Source organism: Bos javanicus, chromosome 3 (assembly GCF_032452875.1).
Source record: "Bos javanicus breed banteng chromosome 3, ARS-OSU_banteng_1.0, whole genome shotgun sequence".
In the NCBI taxonomy this organism is placed as follows: Eukaryota; Metazoa; Chordata; class Mammalia; order Artiodactyla; family Bovidae; genus Bos; species Bos javanicus.
In genome coordinates, this window is record NC_083870.1 from 103,895,104 (window position 1) to 103,915,718 (window position 20,615).

A 20,615-nucleotide genomic window follows, 5' to 3' on the forward strand; every position below is an offset into this window, starting at 1 on the left:
CTAATCCTGGAAGGTTTTCTATAACCACTGATCACGATCATAGGATGTAAATTTACCATTCTTTTTGCCTATTCTGGGGACTTCTCTCGTAGTTCAGTTGGTAAAGAATCTGTCTGCAGTGAAGGAGACCAGGGTTTGATCCCTGGGTGGGGAAGATCTCCTGGAGAAGGAAATGGCAGACCACTGCAGTATCCTTGCCTGGAAAATCCCATGGACAGAGGAGTCCACCAGGGCTGCAGTCCATGGCGTTGCAGAGTCAGGCACAACTGAGCAACCAGCACGTCGTCTATTTTCAGTAATTCTTAAGCATCCTTATACAGTCTGCCTCATCTGTATTACAAAATGTAACTGAAAATCATCTTTTAATTTCTTACATCATTCAAATCTTGTACTTTCACTGTCTCCTGACCTTTCATGCTGGTTTCTCATCTGTCTTTCTATCTGATAATTCAGGCTCCAAGAGGGAAATCTTAATCCAAATAAACCGTCAGCTAAAGTACAAACATATATTTGCTATTTTTAAAAAATGCTGAAAAGATAAGCTACATTTCTTAAGAATCTCTTCCGGAGGCTACAGCCTTGAAACCTCCCCTACCAGCAATTCCATCTTTTATCTGGTCTTGGATCCTTTGGAGAGTTGCTTTAAGATATATTTCAGTCCTTGCTCTGTTTGGCAACTTAACCAAAGGGAACAAGCACTACTAGAAAAACATACTACAGAATCCTGATGATTCTGAATTAATCAAGTTGATAATTTACCTTATTTTTTTTAACTTTTATTTTTCATCAAACTTTAAACGTCTTATTTTGTATTGGGGTATAGCCAATTAACAATGTTGTGGTAGTTTCAAGTGAGCAGTGAAGGGACTCAGCCATACATATATTTGTATCCATTTTCTCCCTAACCCTTCTCCCATCCAGGATGTCACATAACATTGAGCAGAGTTCCATGTGCTATACAACAGGTCCTTGCTGGTCATCCATTTTGAGTTTAGCAGTGTGTACGTGACCTTCTCAAACTCCCTAATTATTCCTTGTTAGTGCTGATTGGCCCAGTAATAAAATTAAATGCAAAGGAGGTTTATGAGTATTTAGATGTAATTTCTGGAGAAGGAAATGGCAACCCACTCCAGTATTCTTGCCTGGAGAATCCCAGGGATGGGGGAGCCTGGCGGGCTGCCGTCTATGGGGTCGCACAGAGTCGGACACGACTGAAGTGACTTAGCAGCAGCAGATGTAATTTCGGAGAAGGCAATGGCATCCCACTCCAGGACTCTTGCCTGGAAAATCCCATGGACGGAGGGGCCTGGTGGGCTGCAGTCCATGGGGTCGCTAAGAGTCGGACATGATTGAGCAACTTCACTTTCATTTTTCACTCTCATGTGTTGGGGAAGGAAATGGCAACCCACTCCAGTGTTCTTGCCTGGAGAATCCCAGGGATGGGGGAGCCTGGTGGGCTGGCACAGAGTCAGACACTACTGAAGCGACTTAGCAGCAGCAGCAGATGTAATTTAGAAACAGGAGACACCAACATTGATATTACTTATTACTGCTATTCAGAATTAGGTTTCAACAGAAACTTCAAATTGAACTTTTTAATTCAGAGATAAAAATATTCCTTTGCTAGGCTGAAGAAAGGAAATAATTGATTTTTATCTAATCAAATTTGGGGGAAAATATTCTGGAGTTTGCTTATATTCCCAGGTTCATAACTTACTGCAAAGACTGTATTAACTTAATCTACAGATTAAAAAAAAATAAATCCATTAATTCAGTAAAGTTGGTTATCAATAATTTATCTTCCTCATGTTAAATATCAATAAAATAGAAATATTAATAGAAATTTCACATTGATGAGTTGGGAAAAATGGGGAATGCTACTGGAAAAACGATGCTGAAACCTAAGTGTAGCTTTTACGTATCCTCCTACCTAGCGGTATGGACAAAAGACCTACTAAAGAATCATGTTGACTTCCTAGCAGAAATGCACAAGGATACAGGGAAGAAAGTATTTTATCCCCAGGTCAGCTTCTCCCTGTTCATCAGCTGCCATATGCACTGATTAACGTTTCTGCACATCCACACATGACATACTGATGCACTTAACACTCTGGAGTCTACTTAGCCCTGCCCATGCACCTCCTGAGATGACCGAGTGCCAAGTGCAGAAAATGTTTTCAACTCTTAAAAATGAGTGCTCTGCCCATTTCTTTTGTGTTTTCTCTATACAAGAATGCCATGTACTTAAATGCTATAACTTCCAAGAGAGAGATTTTCAAAAGGATATATACTTGAAATTTACCATAGTTTGTGGCATACTAAAGACAGCCATACATTTAGGTGATTCATGTATTTCATGAGACTGATGATCAAAGTTTAAAGCAGAAAAACACAGGAAAGGGGTCACAATACTGTGGGAAATAAGCAATGGACATAGTGATCTCTAGACAACTGAAGGGAGCCTACCTCACCTGTCAGCCAGCAGTAAGCAAAGAGGTGAATGAACAGACTTCTAGGGGATCGCCTCACTGGCACGGGGTAACTGCCAACAACTCTGGAGAACACATAACAGCTCAGAATCTTCCACTTGCAGTGTTCTACTATCTGAAGGGTGGGGGCTATCTAACACTCTGAGCCAAATTGTGCCTCCCAGGCACCGTAAGGACAAGAGTGACTGCTGTCCACCACCCTCCACCCCCAGCACGTGCTTGTGCCACGCTCTCCTCTCTCATGGGCACAATCAAAGGAGATGGCGGATGCAGGCGCTGCAGAGAATAAAATGCTGCCGGGTCATCACCTCCAGACAGGGACGTGCTCCGCACTGGGTGTGCTGTAGACCCCATGCATTATCATATGCTCCCTCTATGAATACTCAAGAGAGTTGGTATGATGTAGAAAATGGTCTCTAAGGCCAGACAGACCTGGATCAATTCCTGGTTGTGCCTCTTAAGTTATCAAGTTCCTCTACTCAAGTATGAAACAGAACATACCTAATCACGACGGGGAGGGCTGTTATAAGGATTATATAAGGTTATGTTAGTAAAACAAGATCACGCATGTGACCGATGATAAATACATCATGACTACTTTTTATTCCTGCCAGATACTTAGCATATCTTCCATTTTAAGCATCTTCTGGGACTTCCCTGGTGGTCCAGCGGCTAAGACTTCACGCTCCCAATGCAGGGGGCCAGGTTTAGTCCCTGGTCAGGGAACTAGGTCCCACATACTGCAAGTAAGAGTTCACATGCTGCAACTAAGCATTGTCTTTGAGAACACGCATACTGGTAGCACTAAGACAGCCTATTTAATGGTAAATCTGTCTGCATGTAAAAATGGATAAAGAACACAGTCATATATGGAGCAGTCTGTTTGACTTAAGGGAGTGGTTTTCTAAATTACTTGTCCTTTTGAAGTTACAGGGCTTCTCGCTTCCTTTTATCTTCAGAAGAATTCTTATGGAGAAACTGCAGAGTGCCCACAAGTGGAGGTGTCTCTGGCTGATGTGGAGGTAGAACACCTAAAGATTTGGACCTATGAACAGCAAGAATCTCTAAAACACAGTTTGGAAATTATACTGGCAAAAAAAAGAGCTTTGAAGTCAGTGGAAATCTGAAATCCTGACTTCTACATTTGTGCATCTGTGATCTTGGTTTCCTCACCTCTAAAGCAAGGTGAACAATACCTAAGCTCTCCAAAGGCCTGCTAACCTTAAGCGAATTATGTCAACCCCCCGACCCCAACTCCCAGTAAAGTCACTGAAACATTATAGGTACTCAAATATTAGTTTCTATCCTTTTACTTACTTTTTTGTAGGACACAGAAAATAAAGTAACTATAGGTCAGGATAATTGCATGAGACACTGAGTACCTGGCATCTTCCCTGGCAGCTCAGCTGGTAAAGAATCTGCCTGCAATGCAAGAGAACCCAGTTTGATTCCTGGGTTGGGAAGATCCCCTGGAGAAGTGATAGGCTACCCGCTCCAGTATTCTTGGGCTTCCCTGCTGGCTCAGACAGTAAAGAATCCACCTGTAATGTGGGAGACCTGAGTTCAGTCCCTAGGCTGAGAAGATCCCCTGGAGAAGGGAAAGGCTAGCCACAACAGTACTCTTGCCTGGAGAATTCCATAGACAGAGGAGCCTGGCAGGCTACAGTTCATGGGGTTGCAAAGAGTCAGACACGACTGAGTAACTTTCACTTTCCCAAGACCTGTCTGAAAGCTGAAGATCCATGACAAGGAAAGCATGGCACTAGGTCAAAATCTGGAAATGAGCTCAAGGAGAAGTGCTGCTATTCTCTACCTACTGATTACAGTACTCAGTTCACTTCATTCCCCTGCTAACACCCTTGACTTAATACTTATTGATATCACCACTATCCAGCTACTAAACATAATCAAGGAAGCTTGAGGTTTTTTTCTTCATGAAAGATTAAGAGAGAACTTTGAAAGCAAAAACCTATTTATAGTTAGATCCTCTTTCCTCAGGAAATGGCTTTAAAAATCATTTAAGTATAATTGACTACTTATTTCTTAAGTAACTTCTCTAATTTTAGAGACCTTCTACTTTATAGAGAAGAAGCATTTACTTACAGTGTTCCTCAGTGCCTCTTTCCAGCTGGCTCTATCTGGGATGAAGTAGGTGACAGGATCACTGAGAGTCAATATAAAGCTTTATTATTTTAGGAACCCACACATATTTCAAGCCTTAATGAGAAGGAAAAGAAAACTGGTTTCTATCATAGCCTAGACAATTGAGATTAGACAGAAAAAATTTTCTAATACTTTAGGGAGAAAAACTGCATGATCTTCTTTTTGGAACATCTTTAAAAATAGGATAGATTCTCATTTATCCAGAATGTCATAGACAACGTCTATCATAGAGGAAGGTAGATTAACCAAATATTCTATAAGGGTCTTCTCTATTGTCAAGAATTCTACGATACAGAGGGCCACATGGTATCATATCTCACTTCAAGAAAGAACATGCCATGTTCTTTCTAGGCAGCCTCCAGTGAATGACTGAGCATAGTGAGAATAATAAAGCCTGGCCATTTCTGGCCAGTGTGGAACTTCTACAGGTTATTACTGTGCCAAAGCCGCCTGTTGGCCTGGGTTAGACTTCTCAGGGCTGCAATATTGTCTGAGGCTCTTCTTAACCGATTTTCCTTCTTTTTCTCTTTTCTTGAACAGATGTGAGAACTATATTATGACCTGAAGGTTTTGCCTGCCCATGTCTACTCTTTCCTTTTATCCTTCACAGGTATCACCCCTGTGAAGAACAACTCTTGTAATTCTAAGTTCATCTTGGTGTTGCTTCCTAGAGCAGCCTCCTTCAGGTTGATTTATGAATGACAGAACAAGGGATGGGCCACAAACATGGTCACCATTAAAAACAAAAGAAAATGATGATTTGATTAAAGACTTAAATATAAATATCCAACAAGTTCAGTGAGCTGCAAGAGGGATAAACTCAAAGAGACCCACACTGAGACACAGTAGAAATCAAACTACTAAAAGACAAAGACAGAAATAATCTTGAAAGCACAGCAAGACAGAAGTGACTCGTCATATACAATGGATCCTCAATGAGATTATCAGCAGATTTCTCATTAGAAGCTTTAGTGACCAGAAGGCAGTGGGCTGATACATTCAAAATGTTGAAAGAAAAAAACCTGTCAACTAAGAATCCCATATCCAGCAAAACTGTCTTTTCAAGAGTGGGGAAGAAATGAAGACATTCACAGATCGACAAAAGTTGAGAGACTTTGCTACCACTAGACCTGCCCTATGAGAAATCCCAAAGGGACTCATATAGAGTGAAATCAAAGGATACTAGACAGTCACTCAAAGCCATATGAAAAAATAAAGATCTCAGTAGAGGTAAATATAGGCACAATTATAAAAGCTAGTAGTATTTTAACAATGGCTTGAAACACCACTTTTTTTTAATATGATTTAAAAGATTAATACATCATATTAAAATTATATATGTTATGACACTGATGAAATTTGAAGACCTCATGCTAACTGAAATAAGAAAGTCATAAAAAAACACTGTATGATTCCACTTAAATGAGGTACTCAGAGTAGTCAAAACCATAGAGAAAGAAAGTAGAATGGTGGTTGCCAGGGCTGGGAGGGAAGGGCAGAATGAGGAGTGTTAGGGAATTTAAATAAATAGTCTTGTTTAGGCTTCAGAGACAAAGGCCTCTGACCTTGCTTCTAACCTGCCTGGACACTGCCCTGACTGGGAATGACTGCCTGCTGTGAGCGCAAAACTCGCAGCACCGTAGATAAGATGGGGGAAGAAATCTTGAGATTGTTGAGCCCCTGAAGGGGTCCTGGCTAACCAAGCCCCAGGCTTCAGTTCAGTTCAGTTCAGTCGCTGAGTCATGTCCAACTTTTTGAGACCCCATGGACTGTAGCACGCCAGGCTTCCCTGTCCATCACTAACTCTTGGAGACTACTCAAATTCATGTCCATCGAGTCAGTGAAGCCATCCAACCATCTCATCCCAGGCTTAGCAACATTTCAAGTTTTACAAAACAAAACAAACAGCATTAACAGGAAACCAGGCTTGCAATTTGGTCACAGATTGATGACGATACCAGTTTGCATCCGTCCTGGGATTATAAGTGGGAACCCTGAACTGCAGTCTCTCAAGTCTCACACACGGAGCCAACATGCTGCCTGGGACCCTTTCCCAACTGGGACTCCAGATGTGCTGTGACACGGGACTTTCCAGCGCTGTTTAAGTCCGGATGTTGGTCAAAACCCACTTTGTTGATGTATTCTCTGCTCTTTCTGTTTCTCTTCTCTGTTAATATGTTGAAAGTAAGCTAGATAATTCTCTAACATATATCTGTATTATTTATTTGTATATAATGAGTGGCTTATTTTGTTAACAAATCCTCTGAGATGAAAGAAAGTGCAAACTTTGGGCAAAAAAAGGGGTTATTGTTTAATGGGTATAGAGCTTCAGGTTTGCAAGATGAAGAAAGTTCTAGAGGTGGATGGTGGTGAAGGGTGAAAAACAATATGAAGGTGCTTAATATCACTGAACTGTACACTTAAAAATCATTAACGAGGTGAATTTTCTGTTATATGTATTTTACTACTGTAAAGAAAACAAAATCAGAAAGTTTATCACTATATCTGCACTAGAAGAAATGTTAATCAATGTTCTTTGGGCTGAAGAAGTATGGTACCAGATAGAAATGTGGACCTGTGCAAGGTAATGATGAGCTCAAGAAATGGCCAATAAGCATAAGAAAATACACTCAGTATCAATAGTCAATCAGGAAATGCAAATCAAAACTATACTGAGATATTACTTCATACCCATTAAGATGGCTATAATAAAAGAGACAAAATGTAACGAGTGTTGGTAAGACATGGAGAAACTGGAGCACTTATACACTGCTGATGGGAATGTTAGATGGTACAACTGCTTTGGAAAACAGTCTGGCAGTTCTACAAAAAATTAAATATAGAGTTAATATAGGACACAGTATTTCCACTCCTATGTACATACTGAAGAAAAATGAAAACTTGTTCACACAAAAATGTGTACATGGATGTTCATACCAGCATTATTCATCACAAAGTGGAAGAGAGTCTGACAGTTTCTTATAAAATTAAACATGCACTTGCTCTGTGATTCAGTAATTCCACTGCTAGGTATTTATCTAAGAGGGAAAAAAACAGACTGGTATGTGAATACTAGCAGCTGTTTCATAATAGCTGAAAACAACCTGATTATCTATTAACCAGTGGCTAGATAAACAATGGATAGTATATCTATACATACAGGAATATTACTCAGCAGTTTAAAAACGAACTACTGATACAAGAAACAACATGGATAAATCTCAAAAGCATTATTATATTAATAAGTGAAAGAAGCCAAACACAGAGTATATACTAGATGGTTCTATTTATTTAAAATTCTAGAAATGGTATGGTCATAGAAAGTGGTGGAGTGGGAGGCACTGATAGCAAAAGGTGAGGGAAGGTTTTAGGTTAATGAATATGTTATTTTCTTGATTGCAATGGTTGCGGTTTACAGGTGTATGCCTTTATCAAAGCACATTGAACGCAACTCTTAAAATATGTATTTTATACTGTATTAAATTTTAGTGAAATTAACTTTATAAAAGCAACAAATAAGTTTTAAACATTTGAAAAATGCTCAATCTCACTACCATTAGATGACTGAAACAAAAACTACACTGAGATACCCATTGTCATTTGCATTTGGTAAAGATTTCATAAACATTTGCATGTTTACTAAAGGCAAATATTTGACAATATATTCAGTTAGTGAATCTTTGGGAAACTATCTTTCTCATACACTGCTGAGGGAAAAGGAAAATGATGCAATTTCCACTGGGCAGTATCTGGCAACACTGACCAAAATGACTGATGCATCTACTCTCCACCCTTATAATCCCGTTTTTGTGACTATCCTACAGAAACACCTGTATAAATATGCAAAGGACTAGAAATAACTCGAGTGCCCATCAACAGGAGACTGGTTAAATAAATTATAGTACATCCACACAACAGAATGCTAGCTGCTCTAAACAATGAGGGAGATCTCTCTGTATGATATGGAAGGATCTCCAGACTCATTTTAGTAAAAACAGAAAGAAAAAAAGAAAAGGAAGGAAAGGAGGAAATCTGAATAAATATTCAAAATCCTTCTATATGAATGAAGATATGTATACCTTTATTCATAAAGAAGGATAAATAAGAAGTTAATTAAATCAACTTTAAATCAGAGTGCCACCATTCTGGGTTGCCTGGGAGAAATTCTGGTAAAGAATCCTGAAATCTTGCCTGGAAATTCCTTCTTCCCTTCCTTCCTCATTTTCTGTCCTCCCTCCAGCACCCTCCTTCTTTCATTCTTTTCTTCCTCCATCTTCTTTCCTTCCTAACCTTTTCTCCTTTCCTTCCTTCCTACAAAATGCATTATTGCCTAGGAAAGAGTTTTGGAAGACAAGAAGAACATTGGCTCCTTGGGTAGGGCATCAAGAAATCCAGTGGCTATAATTTCCTTGATACCGAGGAGGTGGGGGGTGTAGGGCCCAGGGAGTTACAGTAAAAAAGACAAGTTCCAGTGAAGGAGATCGCTCAGCAACAAGCAACGTTACTCGTCTTAGGTGTACAAGAGCAAAGGCTGCAGCAAAACCACCTCTCTTTGAGCGGAAAGTCTGAAACCACCCTCTGTGTGACACACTGGCTCTTGCTACAATCTGCCTTGGGTTTGGTCATTTTGCCCACCACTTCAGAGGCTGACTGTGCTGAAAAGACTGGAAGTTGTACACACTGAAGCCTAAACCATATTTTAGTTCTCTCTGATATGTGGCTCCCACTCCCCACTCCTCACCACTGGTTGAGGCTATAAAGCAACTTCATTTTGACGATTAAAAATGCCCATATTGGTTGTATTTTTCTAAGACTCTTTTTTCTTTAACTTTCTTTAACAAAACCCATTATATTTTTCATATTAATCATTCCCTGTGGGGAGGAAGTGAATAGAAACATATCCTATCCTCTATACTCAAATTTCTTTCTCCACACTCTGGCAAGGCAATAGGAAAAGGCGGGCAAGAAAAGAGTAGCACGTGCTCAGCGCCAAGCTGTAAAATGCAGCTCACTTCAAAATGAGAAGTCAGAAATAACAGAACTTTACTACCTCTACTTTCTGTTCAGTACCCACAGGTTTTCCAGGAGAGTGGTTTCCAAGATGCTTATTCTCTTGAGCTTCACAAGTTCGTCTTTTAAGTCGTTCAACCTGAAATACAAAAGCATTTTAAATACAAAGTGGGAGGGGGTTGCTTTATTTTAAAAATAGATAGGTTATACATGAATACATTCTTTGTGTGAAAAATTTAAACAATATATAGGTATATAGACTAAAAAGTGATCTTTTCCTTCACATAACTTTGTGCCACAATTTCATTTCCCTTTCCAGAAGTAACAATGTTTCAGATATACCCTTCCTGAACTTTATCTCACATGTATGTACGTGTGTTGTTGTTCAGTCGCCCAGTCATCTCCAACTCTTTGTGCGTGTATATATATATATTTTGTGTGTGTGGGGGGGGCTGGTTTCCCTGGTAGCTCAGATGGTAAAGAATCTGCCTGTAATGTAGGAGACCCAGGTTCAATCCCTGCGTTGGGAAGATCCCCTGGAGAAGGGAATGGCTACCCACTCTAGTATTCTTGCCTAGAGAATTCTATGGACAGAGGAGCCTGATAGGCTACAGTCCATGGGGCTGAGAAAGACACAGACACGACTGAGCAAACATATATAAATATACATGTGAAGTGAAGTCGCTCAGTTGTGTCCGACTCTTTGTGACCCCATGGACTGTAGCCTACTACGCCCCTCCGTCCATGGGATTTTCCAGGCAAGAGTACTGGAGTGGGTTGCCATTTCCTTCTCCAGAGGATCTTCCTGACCCAGGGATCGAACCCAGGTCTCCAGCACTATAGGCAGATGCTTTACCATCTGAGACACCAGGGAAGTCCAAATATAAGTATATATATGTAAAACATATACAAACATGTTTAAAATACATTGAATATATTTTATCAGTATTATATGTACAAATTTATAGAGATTTAGACAACTTGAACAGTGTTTATTTATTCTTATGATTGCATTTTAAAATTATGATAAAATATACATAACACAAAATTTACCATTTTAACCGTTTTTAAGTATATAGTTGAGAACCACTAAGCATATTCACATTATTATGTAACCATCACCGCCATCCATCTCCAGAATTCTTCTCATCTTGCAAAACTGAAACTCTAATCATTAAGCAATAACTCCTCATCCTGCCCTTCCCCACAGCCCCCCAGAAACCACTATTCTACTTTCTATCTCTGTGATTTTTGACCACTTTAGGTACCTCATATAAATGGCACTATGCACTATTTGTCTTTATGTGACTTGTTTAAGTAGTATAGTGGCTTCAAGTTTCACCTATGCTGTAACATATGTTAAAATATCTTTTCTTTTTAAGGCCCTATTACACACACACACACACACACACACACACACACACACACACCATACTTTGTTTATCCATTCATCTGTCAATGGATACTTGAGTTGCTTCAACTTTTTGGCTATGAATATGAGTGAATAAATCTCTTCAAGTGCCTGCTTTCAATTCTTTTGGGTATATAACCAGAAGCAGAACTGCTGGTAACTCTATGTTTACTTTTTAAAGGGAGTACATACCGTTTTCGAGTGTGTCTGAACCATTTTACATTCTTAACAACGATATACAAAGGGTTCTAATTTCTCAACATCCTCATCGACATTTGTTATTTTTTATTGTTTTGATAATAGCCATCCTAATGAATAACTACTCATTCTTGCAACAAAATTTCTTGAGCACTTAGAGTGTGTGCCAGGCATTGTATTACATACCAGAGAGATGATTGTGAAATGAATAGAACTAAAATTGAAGTGACATAACACTCCAGTACTCTTGACTGGAAAATCCCATAGACGGCGGGGCCTGGTAGGCTACAGTCCATGGGGTCGCTAGGAGTCAGACACGACTGAGCGACTTCACTTTCACTTTTCACTTTCACACATTGGAGAAGGAAATGGCAACCCACTCCAGTATTCTTGCCTGGAGAATCCCAGGGACGGGGGAGCCTGGTGGGCTGCCGTCTATGGGGTCGCACAGTCGGACACGACTGAAGCAACTTAGCAGCAGCATAGTATATCTAGAACCTGGAAGTGCATATTAAAAATGATTCAAAAACATAATACAACTAAGTGTTTAGTATTAACAAACTCAAACTTTGGTAAATGTGAAAAGCATAAACTATTCTCTAAATCCTTATTAAAAAGAAAAGATCCTATTGAAGCACAATAGCAATAACATTACTGTTCAGCATATGTGGTTAAAATGTATGAAGCAGAAACACTGATACAAAGCGTCCAGGTCAAAGTATAGCATCTACCTGCCATGTTATAGCCACCAGAATCAGACTTCACTAATGACCAATGGATGATGTATTATCCATCTAGGCGGCTCTAACTGCTGTTAGTCTATACACATTTAAATTAACTCTAGGAACAAATTTAATTAAACAACTTACCTCTTCTCCAAGTACTTTTTTTTCTGAGTCAAGTGATCGAACCCGATTTCTTAGAGCCAGAATTTCCTCATCCAGTCTCTGATTATGTTCTTTTGCTTTCCGTAGGTCAACTGAGTCTAAAACAAAGAAAATGCAATTGATTCAATTGGACTGAAGTTTTTTCCAATTAATTTATTTATTTTCTGCTGCACTAGTCTTCGATGCTGTGCGTGGTATTTCTCTAGCTGCTGAGAGCGGGTGCTACTCTTCGCTGAGGTGTGCAGGCTTCTCAGTGCAGTGGCTTCTCTTGTAAAGCAGAGCCTCAGTAGTTGTGGCACACGGGCTTAGATGCCCCATGGCATGTGCGATCCTCCTGGACAGGGATCCAGCCTGTGTCCCCTGTATGGGCAGGTAGATTCTTAATTACTGGACAACCAAAGAAGTCCATGGATTGAAGTTTTAATTTGGGGGCATTAAGTCTAAAAATGGAGGAAGTGCTATTTCCTGCTCTTCTTGTCAGTTCTACCATGTCTCTGCACATGTGATTCTCCGCAAAGAAGAGCTGCTAGACTCTCAAGTCCAGCCCTAGAATGTTGTACCAACTCACGAAACAGAACAGAATGTTTTGTCAATTCTCATGCCGGTCTAGTGAGTTGGACTTTTTCAGAGCAGTGTTTCCAGCAATAGAGGTTCTTCCAGGACCCGGAATTTTAAAACAATTGAACCTGCCTTCTAAAATCCAAATGACCAAGAAAATCATCTTCCTAGGCTCCTGTGGTCCCATCTCTCTTACATGCGTGTATGCTCAGTCGCTTCAGTCATGTCCAACTCTTTGTGACCCTATGGACTGTAGCCCACTAGGCTCCTCTGTTCATGGGATTCTCCAGACAAGAGTACTGAAGTGGGTTGCCATGCCCTCCTCCAGGGGATCTTCCCAGCCCAGGGATTGAACCTGCAGCTTTTACATCTCCTGCATCGGCAGGTGGGTTCTTTACCTCAAGCACCACCTGGGAAGTCTCTCTTACACACCTCTTGTGTTCCTTGGTACTTCTCCTGCACTTGTTAACGGTAGGACCCCACAGACAGCTGATGCACTGAGCTAGGAGCAGTGAACAGACTGGCCAAGTGAAATCAGATTAACTCACCCAAATCATCTTTCTCCTCTGCCTGTAGGCCACTCTCACCTCAGCACCTCATGTTGAGATCTGCTCTTTGTAGCACTCATCAAAGTTTCAACAGTATAAACGTGTTGCTGGTAATTTTCTTGGATCAGCAGCTGTTTCTTTTTTTCACTTATGTTTCTCCTATTTTTCTTTTGCTGCTATAAAGTTTCCTTTGTCTTCCTTCTTCCTTGCCTGTTTGGTTTTTAACTTGTATTGATTTTTTCTTTCTTAATTTTTTTGTTTCCCTTGCTATCCCCCTTTTCTCCTTAGCATGTGAATTTTTAACTTGAAAAATGCTGAAAACATGCCAAAAAGAAAAAAAAAGTAATTCACAATCCATATACATATATGGAAGGCAAGATTTGTTCTAACCTTTGCATATGCAGTTTAAAAAAATTCGAACAGTGCTCCACAACACCGTCTGCAAATTTACCGCCTGTGAATACATCACGGACATCTTTACAGGATAGTATACCTAGTGTCATCTTATGTGGAACTATTTTTTAATTGAGGTATAATTTATACACCATATAGCAAACATATCCTAAGTGCTCAGTTTAATGAATTTTGAAAATTTTATATACTTGTGAATTTGCCTTCCAAAAGATACAGAACATTTTCATCAAACCATAATATATCCTCAAATCCTTTTCAGTCGGTTCTCCACTCCCACCCACCCCTACAGCCACTTTCTATCACAGAGACTATTAATAGTTTTGCTCATTCTTGGTTTTCATATAAATTAAATCTTACAATACACATGTTTGTTTCAGGCTACTTTCACTCAATATATACAGTACTGGGGGGATTCACCTGTATTTTGTTGATAATTTGTTCCTTTTGAGTCCATCTTATTAATATACCATGATTTGTTAATGCAGTACCTCATCTTGTTCTGCATAGTAAGCCACTTTCCAAATTGCCATTTCAATGTCACTTTCCCCCTACTGATGAAGATTTAGGTTTGCTGCCAATGCTTATTCTTGTAAACAATTATATAAGGATTTTCCTTGTTCATCAATCTCTAAGTCCTTATGACATTATTTCCCCAAAAATAAATCCCTAGAAAGAAATGACATAGCCGGATCAGAAGACATGCGCATTTAAAAAATTTGACAGAGCCTGCCAAATTATTCTTCAGAAAGATTGTACAAAGCTATACTTTCACAATGGCATTGTCTATTTCTCTATAGTATATATTACCAGTATTTTTAATTTTTGCAAATCTTCAAAATACAGTTTTACATAGGTCACTAAAATTAGTACTGTTCTGCTTATCACAAATGGAATATAGGCTTTTTGTTTTTTAAAACATCAAGCTAGGGCTTCCCTGGTGGCTCACTGGTAAAGAATACGCCTGCCAATGCAACAGACATGAATTCTATCCGTGATCCAGGAAAATCCCACATGCCACAGAGCAACTAGGCCCGAGCACCATGACTATTGAGCCTGTGCGCTAGTGCCTGGGAGCTGCAACTACTGAACCGCAGGTACTCTAAAGCCCATGCTCTACAAGGAGAAGCTACTACAAACAGAAGCCCATGCATTGCAAATAGAGAGGAGCCCCTGCTCTCCATAACTAGAGAAAAGCTCGTGAGGTAACACAGACCCAGCACAGTCAATAATAAATAAATAAATAAATAAAATTACATTTTAAAAATCAACCTATACAGTTAGGTTCAGAGCAGATATTCTCATCCAACCCTTAACTACCCTGACCTGAAATAATGTTGTTAACGTGCGTGCGTGTGTGTGTGTGTGTGTGTGTTCAGTCACTCAGTTGTGTCCGACTCTTTGTGACCACATGGACTGTAGCCCACGAGGCTCCTCTGTCTGTGGGATTTCCCAGGCAAGAATACTGGAGTGGGTTGCCATTTCCTCCTCCAAGGGATCTTCCCGACCTAGGGACTGAACCCACATCTCCTGCAGGTGGATTCTTTACCACTGAGCCACCAGGGAAGCCTATCCTTTGGTTACCTAGGGACTTTCCAAAAGTCTTCACGTCATGACAAAAGACACCTTTATTAGGGTGAAGACCAAATACATGTTACTTACTATAGATTATAACATCACAGGGTAAATAAACCTAGTTTTATAATTATTTAAAACCAGTAGACATATTTTAAATTATTTTTGTAGCTACTATCATTATAACACTCAAATTTCATTCTATTTCACTATAGCTAGTGTCATTTATACATAGCCAAGTGAGGGTGCTGCTGCTGCTACTGCTAAGTCGCTTCAGTCGTGTCCGACTCTGTACGACCCCACAGAGGTGTTGTTAAATGCATTATACAGTGTCTTAACCTCAGTGGTCAGAGAAGGCAATGGCACCCTACTCCAGTACTCTTGCCTGGAAAATCCCATGGATGGAGGGGCCTGGTAGGCTGTATACAGTCCATGGGGTTGCTAAGAGTCAGACACGACTGAGCAACTTCACTTTCACTTTTCACTTTCATGCATTGGAGAAGGCAATGGCAACCCACTCCAGTGTTCTTGCCTGGAGAATCCCAGGGACGGGGGAGCCTGGTGGGCTGCTGTCTGTGGGGTCGCACAGAGTTGGACACGACTGAAGCGACTTAGTAGCAGCAACCTCAGTGGTCCCAGTAAAACACGTATTGTTTGTGTTAACCAAAGGTTTTGTAGTCAGACATTTAGCTCTAATACTTAATGTAGCTTACTGGATAATTCATTTAACCTTGCCACAACTCAGTTGTTTTATCTATGAAATGGTTAGAATAATACTACAACTTGGCATTGATGTTAGGATTAGAGATAATGCATGCAAAATGCCCGATACAGTATATGTTAGTAAGCAACAAGTGATAGAAAGCATAATAGGACGGTAGAGATAGTAATAATAGAACTAGTAGTAATATCATTAATTATTAAATTTTGTTTAATACTATTACTTAACATAAATTATATTATTGCTTGTTTTATTATTAAATATTATAATATCTGTTAAAATTACTCACCATTTTCTTTCAGCTTTATCAAATTTTCTTTCAATTTCTCAATTTCTAGTTGAGCCTTCTCAAGTGCAGAAGCTAAAAGAAAAAAAGAGCAATCAGTCAGCAAAACAAGACCAGGAGCTGAATGTGGCTCAGACCATGAACTCCTTATTGCCAAATTCAGACTTAAATTGAAGAAAGTAGGGAAAACCACTAGATCATTCAGGTATGACCTAATCAAATCCCTTATGATTATACAGTGGAAGTGAGAAATAGATTTAAGGGCCTAGATCTGATAGACAGAGTGCCTGATGAGCTATGGAATGAGGTTCGTGACATTGTACAGGAGACAGGGATCAAGACCATTCCCATGGAAAAGAAATGCAAAAAAGCAAAATGGCTATCTGGGGAGGCCTTACAAATAGCTGTGAAAAGAAGAGAAGCAAAAAGAAAAGGAGAAAAGGGAAGATATAAACATCTGAATGCAGAGTTCCAAAGAATAGCAAGAAGAGATAAGAAAGCCTTCTTCAGCGATCAATGCAAAGAAATAGAGGAAAACAACAGAATGGGAAAGACTAGAGATCTCTTCAAGAAAATCAGAGATACCAAAGGAACATTTCATGCAAAGACGGGCTCGATAAAGGACAGAAATGGTATGGACATAACAGAAGCAGAAGATACTAAGAAGAGATGGCAAGAATACACAGAAGAACTGTACAAAAAAGATCTTCACGACCCAGATAATCATGATGGTGTGATCACTCATCTAGAGCCAGACATCCTGGAATGTGAAGTCAAGTGGGCCTTAAAAGCATCACTACGAACAAAGCTAGTGGAGGTGATGGAATTCCAGTTGAGCTATTCCAAATCCTGAAAGATGATGCTGTGAAAGTGCTGCACTCAATATGCCAACAAATTTGGAAAACTCAGCAGTGGCCACAGGACTGGAAAAGGTCAGTTTTCATTAGAATTCCAAAGAAAGGTAATGCCAAAGAATGCTCAAACTACCGCACAATTGCACTCATCTCACACGCTAGTAAAGTAATGCTCAAAATTCTCCAAGCCAGGCTTCAGCAATATGTGAACTGTGAACTTCCTGATGTTCAAGCTGGTTTTAGAAAAGGCAGAGGAACCAAAGATCAAATTGCCAACATCCGCTGGATCATGGGAAAAGCAAGAGAGTTCCAGAAAAACATCTATTTCTGCTTTATTGACTATGCCAAAGCCTTTGACTGTGTGGATCACAAGAAACTGTGGAAAATTCTGAAAGAGATGGGAATCTCAGACCACCTGACCTGCCTCTTGAGAAATCTGTATGCAGGTCAGGAAGCAACAGTTAGAACTGGACATGGAACAACAGACTGGTTCCAAATAGGAAAAGGAGTACATCAAGGCTGTATACTGTCACCCTGTTTATTTAACTTATATGCAGAGTACATCATGAGAAATGCTGGACTGGAAGAAACACAAGCTGGAATCAAGGTTGCCGGGAGAAATATCAATAACCTCAGATATGCAGATGACACCACCATTATGGCAGAAAGTGAAGAGGAACTAAAGAGCCTCTTGGAGGAGGAGCCAAGATGGCGGAGGAGTAGGACGGGGAGAACACTTTCTCCCCCACAAATTCATCAAAAGAGCATTTAAACGTCGAGTAAATTCCACAAAACAACTTCTGAATGCCGGCAGAGGACATCAGGCACCCAGAAAAGCAACCCAACTCTTCGAAAGGAGGTAGGAAAAAATATTAAAAACAAACAAAAAAGAGACAAAAGAGGGAGGGACGGAGTTCCGTCCCGGGAAGGGAATCTTAAAAAGAGAGAAGTCTCCAAACATCAGGAAACCTTCTCACTGCCGAATCTGCGCCGAGCTTTGGAAGCACAGAGGGCAATATAACAGGGAGAAAAAATAAACAATTTAAAACTCGCAGATTGCGAGCCCTACGGTAACTCCCCCAGCAGAGAAGCAGCGCAGACGCCTGCATCCGCCATTAGCAAACCGGGGCTGGGCAGGGAGGCGCGGCGTGGGCTGCATCGCTGAGAGTAAGAATCTGGCCTGAATACCCTGAGCGCTATCTGAGCGAAATAATTTGGGCTAGCAAACCAGACTGTGGGATACCTACCACGCGAAAAGCCAGCCCTAACCTAAGACCGCCAGGCCCGCGCACGGAACAAAGGACTGAACAGAGATAGCCGGCTGCAGACCTTCCCCCTCCGGTGACAGGCAGCCAGAGCCGGAAGGGGGCAATCGCAGCCCCAGAGAGACATTATCTATAAAACTGTAAGCAGGCTTCTTTGCTAACTAAAACTTCTTGGGGGTCTGGACGGTCAACATCTGCTTGAGAAGGTGCGCCGGTTTTACATCCAGATAACCGAGTGGCGGGGAGGCGATAAGTCGCAGCATTGGCGCTCGCCTGGGAAGAGCAAATTGGCGCTCGGACCTGGGAAGAGCACAAAATGCAGGCCCAACTGAGTCTACGCCTCTGAGGACTACCCGAGTGCCTGAACCTGAGCGGCTTGGACCTGGGAGGTGCATGCAGCCCAGGGCCAGCCTCGGATTGTTCCCGGCGGAACAACCTAGAGTCCGAGCAGTGTGGACAGGGAGGCTACACGCACCGTGAGCGGGGGCAGACCCAGGGTGGCTGAGGCACTGCAAGCCCACGCCAGTGTTATTTGTTTGCAGCATCCCTCCCTCCCTCCCCACAGCGCGACTGAACAAGTAAGCCTAAAAAAAAAAAAAAAAAAAAGTGTCCTCCACCGTGCCCTTTGAGTCAGGGCGGAAACCAGATACTGAAGAGACTAGCAAACAGAAGATATAACAGAGGGAAACGCCTTGGAAGCTACAGGCAATAGATCAAAACCCTGTGGTTACTACGGACTACATAGGAAGGGGCCTATAGATCTTGAGAAATATAAATCTGACCAAGGAACTAGCCAAAAATGAACTGAACCCACAACACCCACAAAAAAAACCCAAAAAAGCCCTAGATATATTTTTATTATTTTTACGATCATTCTTTTTTTTTTTTAATTAAAAAAAAAAAAATTTTAAGTCCTCTATTGTTCCTTTAATTTTCACTTTTATAACCTATTACTTTGCAAAAAAAAAAAAAAAGACCCTATTTTTTTCTTCTTCAGCAAACTTCATATATATATATTTTATAATTTTTTGACCTTGTTTTTTTTTTGTTTGTTTGTTTTTGTTTTTTTCTTCTTTTCTTTAACACTGTATTTTTGAAATTCCAAACTCTAGATTTTTAATTTTCGCTTTTTGGTATATGTTATCAATTTTGTACCTATAGTTTTTTTTTATATAATTTCTGTGACTTTTTTTTTTTTTTCTTCTTCTTCTCTGTTTCTTTCTCTTCTTCTTTTATATAACATTGTATATCTGAAATTCCAAACTTTACTCTAGATTTTTAATTTATGCTTTTTGGTATTTGATATCAATTTTGTACCTGTATTTTCTTTATAATTTTTGTGACATTGTTCGTATTTGTTTGTTTGTTTTCTCTCTTTATTTTTCTTCTTCTTCTTTTTTTTTTTTTTTTAACATTGTATTTTTGAAATTCCAAACTCTACTCTAGATTTTTAATTTTTGCTTTCTGGTATTAGTTATCAATTTTGTACCTGTACTTTCTTTATAATTTTCGCGACCTTGTTTGTTTTTGTTTGTTCGTTTTTCCTCTCTTTCTTTTCCTTCTTCTTTTCTTTAACATCGTATTTTTGAAATTCCAAACTCTACTCTAGATTTTTAATTTTCGCTTTCTGGTATTAGTTATCAATTTTGTACCTGTACTTTCTTTATAATTTTCGCAACCTTGTTTGTTTTTGTTTGTTCATTCTGTCTCTCTTTCTTTTCCTTCTTCTTTTCTTTAACATTGTATTTTTGAAATTCCAAACTCTACTCTAGATTTTTAATTTTTGCTTTTATGTATTTGTTACCAATTTTGTACCTTTAAGGACCCAATCTTCAGGACCCATTTTTCACTAGGGAGTGAGATTACTGGCTTGACTGCTCTCTCTCCCTTTGGACCCTCCTTTTTCTCCACCAGGTCGCCTGTGTCTCCTCCCTAACCCCTCTCTACTCTACCCAACTCTGTGAATTTCTGTGTGTTCCAGATGGTGGAGAACACTTAGGGAACTGATTACTGGCTGGATCTGTCTCCCTCCTTTTCATTCCCCCTTTTATCCTTCTGGCCACCTCTGTTACCTTCCTCCTTCTTCTCTTCTCTGTATAACCCCGTGAACATCTCTGAGTGGTCCAGTTGTGGAGTGCACATAAGGAAGTGACTACTGGCTAGCCCACTCTCTCCACTATTGATTCACCTCATCTCATTTGGGTCACCTCTAACTCCCTCCTCCCTCTTCTCTTCTCCA

The 20,615-nt window shown here is 40.1% G+C and overlaps 1 protein-coding gene across 2 annotated transcripts in view; it reads right to left on the reverse strand.

Moving 5' to 3' along the window:
- CCDC30 (coiled-coil domain containing 30) overlaps positions 1-20,615 on the reverse strand; it is a 144,523-nt gene that overhangs the window by 88,965 nt on the left and 34,943 nt on the right. For both annotated transcript variants that reach the window (XM_061412271.1, XM_061412270.1), the window contains exons 6-8: positions 16,261-16,332; positions 12,141-12,256; positions 9,703-9,801 (exon numbers count right to left, since the gene is read on the reverse strand). In XM_061412271.1, coding sequence (XP_061268255.1) covers positions 9,703-9,801; positions 12,141-12,256; positions 16,261-16,332 — 287 coding nt within the window. The remainder of the gene's footprint in view (positions 1-9,702; positions 9,802-12,140; positions 12,257-16,260; positions 16,333-20,615) is intronic.